The sequence below is a fragment of the Notolepis coatsorum genome (genome assembly GCF_963971535.1).
Source record: "Notolepis coatsorum genome assembly, chromosome: 16".
Taxonomy (NCBI): Eukaryota; Metazoa; Chordata; class Actinopteri; order Aulopiformes; family Paralepididae; genus Notolepis; species Notolepis coatsorum.
In genome coordinates, this window is record NC_140180.1 from 57,580,657 (window position 1) to 57,585,593 (window position 4,937).

Below are 4,937 nucleotides of genomic sequence, written 5' to 3' on the forward strand. Positions count from 1 at the left end.
GAATAAGAAACCATTGCATAACTTTTGTTACTTGTTACTTGAATATACTGGAACTGTCTGCCTTCAATTTTAATTTGTCTGCAATGGGCTACAAGACACACGATTGATATTCAGAACAAGGCAGGAAAGTTTCATTTACATAAACTCCCAAGATTAAAGAACGCAGAGTCTGATAAAAATGCTGCTGCTGACCATAGGGAAAAGGCTGAGGAGGAGAAGGGATCTGAGGGGAGGGGAGGGGAGGGGAGGGGAGGGTGGGGAGGGGAGGCATTGCATTAAAATTAAGAGAATAATCCGATGGACAGGTGCCATGCTGATTAATTATTTTGTATTGATTGCCTGAGCTTCTGGCTTCCTGTTAGAAGTGCCATGGGGGATGCATCTGTATTGATCCAAATAATTACCAAGACTCATCATTTTGGTTACACCTGAAGGAGTTCTCTAAAAGTACCAACTTCTTTGGTTGGTTATCCAGCACAAATGCCCATTAGGAAGTCATTACCGTAACACAGAATATGATGTAGGCTAATTATCCCTTGTGCCATAGACGAAGGCGAGGACTGTATACTGTATAAACTTTATAAAAACATTTGTTTGATAAAGGCTGCCATGGAGAAGTAGATGGACGTTATCATGGTAGCACATTTGATGAAAATTCAGCAGTAGAAGATGGCCAGGGCAAGCATTTCAACCACAGATTGAGTTATAAAAGTGGGTTTCTTACCAGACCATATATAATACTACAACAAACAAGTAGGTATGCTTGGTGTGTAATTACATGTTGTGAGTTTGAGCGAATAGCAAGCTTGCAAGTAGGCTACATGTGGAAATTGTATGAGTTTCTGCAGCTGGGAAATCTGTTACGTCCTGAAACCGGCCTCCTCTACACTCATCCTCAGCAGACCCAGCATGGCTATCTAGTATCTACATTGCTAACAATACTACCTCAACATCTACATCTCAACCTTGCGACCTCACTATCTGCACTACTACACTAGCTAGCTCTAAAGAGTGTACTCGTTCAATCACCATAGCCAGCAGGACAACCAGCAACTTGGAACAGAACAGTAAAGCCTTTTATGTAAAGCCTGAGTTAGTCTTGTTCACCAGCCTCGTTGTGTGCCACAAAAGGATGTTTCTATCTGAAGGAACTACAGGTGTCCCTGCACTCCCTTTCCTCCTATTGTCTTGGAATTCCCTCGAGAGGCTAAAGCTGCTTATCGCCGGTACAGCAAATGGGCGCTAAGTAGGGTTGCCAACTTTCTCACTAGCAAATAGAGGACAAAAGGTAGCTTGAAGGGGACAGCAAATGCGCATGCTCTGCACGTGCCAACATTTCTTTTTGCTGTGCTATCTGGCATTTTACCTCGTATAGACAGCCTCTCGTGAAATAACAACAAATATTCCTATCTGGGTTCTTCACAAAAAAAAAGAAAGTGTATCTCCTGCTTGTGCAAACAAAAATCAAGCCTCTTGTCAAATAAATCAATGTGCACATTGGACCAGAAAGGCATTATGAAAAGCAGTGAGTTTGTGATAAATAATGGAACGTTTGTCTTACTATAACCTTTACCTCCACTAGAGTACATTTAAAAGAAAATATCCTACTTTTTACTATACTGCATTTATCTAACACATGCAGCTACATGCAGTATGTTGTATACACAAAGTGAATATTTCATGGACATTTCTTTATATTTGACTTCAAGCTACAGTAGTAATCAAGCATAAATGGCCCCTTTTAACTTTCAGAGGTTAATTCTTCAAAGATGGACTGCTTCCTAGCACTGAAATACCAGGACATTAAATTAAACATTTACTTTGACGTTTGATCCATATTTAATACTTTTACTTTAAGGAGTATTTAACCCATAATACACTCTGAACTCTATTTTGTCAAGCCTTATGTGTAGGTGATTGCCACTGTCTTTAGCTCAGTAGATATTTGGTTGAAATGCTTTGTTGTTTTGACTTGTGGCAGTGACACATATGGCAACTTTTTAGGGCAACAATGCCCAAGGAGCTGCCTCAGACTGGTTGCTTTAATCACATAGGAATGTCTTGTTGCCAGGAACAATTTGAATAGATTTTGACCCAGTGGCTCACTTTGTCGCCTGTTGCTGGTAGCATTGCCCATCTACATAGCCTGATGTATCAGAAGATTTTGAATGGAGGACATTTACTTTTACCAGTGCGCTATCCACCAAGGTATTTCCACTTAACTTAAAGTAAAATATATGTGTACTTCTTCACCTCCACCGCCTGAGCGTGTCCGTGTATAGGAGACAAATGATAGCAGCACACTCAGGTCATTCCTCACTGTCAGACCACAGAGCCCCCGAGACCACACTGTCAAAGGACGGCCTTCTAGAGGCCCCTGCCTAAGATAGCATACAAACACTGTCACGTCCCCTGTCGCTCTCCATCTTTCACCTCTCATTCATTCCCTCCATTCACCCCCTCACCCCCACCACAAGATGACCACTGATCTGAGTGGTGTGGAAAGGTGACAGCAGGGAGAGAGAGAGAGAGAGAGAGAGAGAGAGAGAGAGAGAGAGAGAGAGAGAGAGAGAGAGAGAGAGAGAGAGAGAGAGAGAGAGAGAGAGAGACTGATGTTGTGCACTCGAAAGACAAGGAGCAAAAGATGGTTCTATGATTGTAATCACAGGATCACCCAGTCCAAGCATAGATAAATAAATGGTTGGCCCAGCCACCAAAACTGTAAAGGAATAGACATGCTTTTATTGATTGACTGAACTGTTGATACAGGGATTAACACTAGACAACAGATAAGTGTGAGTTTTTTTTAAATTATATTCATTGTATTTTGTGGCTATAAAATGTTTGTTTACATTGATAATGTCTGTAACCACTGGAGTAAAAGAGGTGTAGGTCTACTGTGTTATTCTGATTTACATGCACAGCACTTTACAAATGTATAATTTTCCATCTCAAAGCAAGCTCTTCAAGTCTGAATACATCCCGTGTTTATTGTCAAATGTTGTTAATAATAATAATCTATTTTATATAGCGCTTTTCCAGATGCTCAAAGACGCTTTACATGGGTAGAAGAAACAAAACTATGGCAGAACAAAAATAATACATGACCAAATAAAATAAAACCAACAGAATTGGAGGTCAAAAGCAAGATTGAAAAGGTGGGTTTTGAGGGCTGATTTAAAAGATGTCAGGGTGTTTGCATCACGGATATGGCTGGGGAGGGCATTCCAGAGGGAGGGGGCAGCAAGTTGCTTTACAAATAATAATAATACTAATAAATACAGGAAAAATCAAAGAAATCTGTGTGGAGCATTAAAATGTTGCCAAATTATGTTATATATCCTGGTAGCACCAAAGAAAGGTTCCCTATGATAAAAGCCAAAGAACAGGTGAAGAACCATGTTTTTTGTGTGTAGGTGTAACCTCTGTAAAGCCACTGTACTGTGTCGCAGACTAAGTAAAATAACCCAGATGTTACAGATGTACAGACAACAACGATGATGATGATGATGATGATGATGGGGTGGGGCGTGGGGGCCATTAAGAGGGAATTATTATGTATTAAAATCTTACTGCTTACTGCAAATGTGCGGTCACTCGTGCATGTTCACAATATGCACATACACATTCAAGCATGTGTCTGTGTGCCACTGCCCACACACACACACACACGCGCGCACACACACACACACACACACACACACACACACACACACACACAGACACTCACATGCATACATGACACATTTGTCACAAATATGTCAGAGAAGACTGCTACAACGTGGTAGGCTATACGTTCAGAATACCTTGACAAAAATGTTACTTAATTGAAAATAATGTACATGTCTAGCCTAAGTGAAGTAAAGCCTAAAAGTTACCATTTGCCAGTTTCCAAAGAAGATAGCATATCCATAATAATGTTCTTATCGGTTGTATAAATCTAAATGCAAACTCTGACTATGACCAGGATAACGTGCGTACAGTTTCAACTCCCAAAACAGACTTTCAAATTGAGGTCTCTTTATTGTTTCCTCTTTTAAAATTCCGCATCATTCACTCGACTACCCAAAAGGAAACTAATTTTTTAAATGTGACCCCGAACGCACTTTAAAAGCGTACCTTTGAAAAGCAGCGCCATCCATAGATAGAATCCAATCGAACCAAGTCCCCAAAACTTATGGCACCCCATGATCCTGGCAGTGGATCACTGGAGTCCGACAACCCGGGCAGCAAGCTCTCAGTATCGGCCAGAGAGAAAGATGTGCTGGCCTGGCCGTGATGTGAACATCTGTCTGGAGAGATGAGGAGGCAGACTGAGAGCACGAGATAAAAACACAGCGTTGAGTTGAGATTGGCGCGACATTGGCGCGTTCACGCTGTAGAACACACACGCCGAGCGGCGGGACGGCTCGTGCATGCGCGCATCAAGTTGGTGAGACACTGCTTGTCGCTTGACGCGCTGATCAACCGTTTCAGATGAATCCCGCTGCTTTTCTGTTGCTATACGGGAGCAGTTTGGTCATTGTTTATATCCTGTCAGTCAGCTATTGCATTAGCAAGCATTGCAACAGGAAATAAATAAATAAGTGAGATTACAAGAGTGAGGAGCCCGTTTGTGTTGTTAAATTAGAAAAGGTACTATTAACTCCAATGCGTGTCCACTGTGGTTTGATTGATTGATTGAAAACTTTATTAACAGATTGCAGAATGAGTACAATACAGTACAGCTCAATACACACAATTGTTAAGGGGATGCAGACCAGAGAAAGACTTTCGTCTTGTTTACATCAGGGTCCCCCATTTTCAATTCATCAGGACATATATGACATACATGACATACAGATAGTCAGTACTGCTACATCTATACATTTATGACATACCAGATTTGCAAATACAGTACTGTTTGTGATACAGAAGGAGTCAGGAAAAGGGAGTAT

General features: G+C 41.2%; 1 protein-coding gene across 1 annotated transcript in view; it reads right to left on the reverse strand.

Moving 5' to 3' along the window:
* LOC311243106 (neuronal acetylcholine receptor subunit alpha-7-like) overlaps positions 1 to 4,189 on the reverse strand; it is a gene marked incomplete at its 5' end in the record, with an annotated part of 167,529 nt that extends 163,340 nt beyond the window's left edge. Inside the window, one exon of the mRNA XM_084332194.1 lies at positions 4,120 to 4,189. Coding sequence (XP_084188320.1) covers positions 4,120 to 4,189 — 70 coding nt within the window. The remainder of the gene's footprint in view (positions 1 to 4,119) is intronic.
* Positions 4,190 to 4,937: the final 748 nt, after the last annotated feature.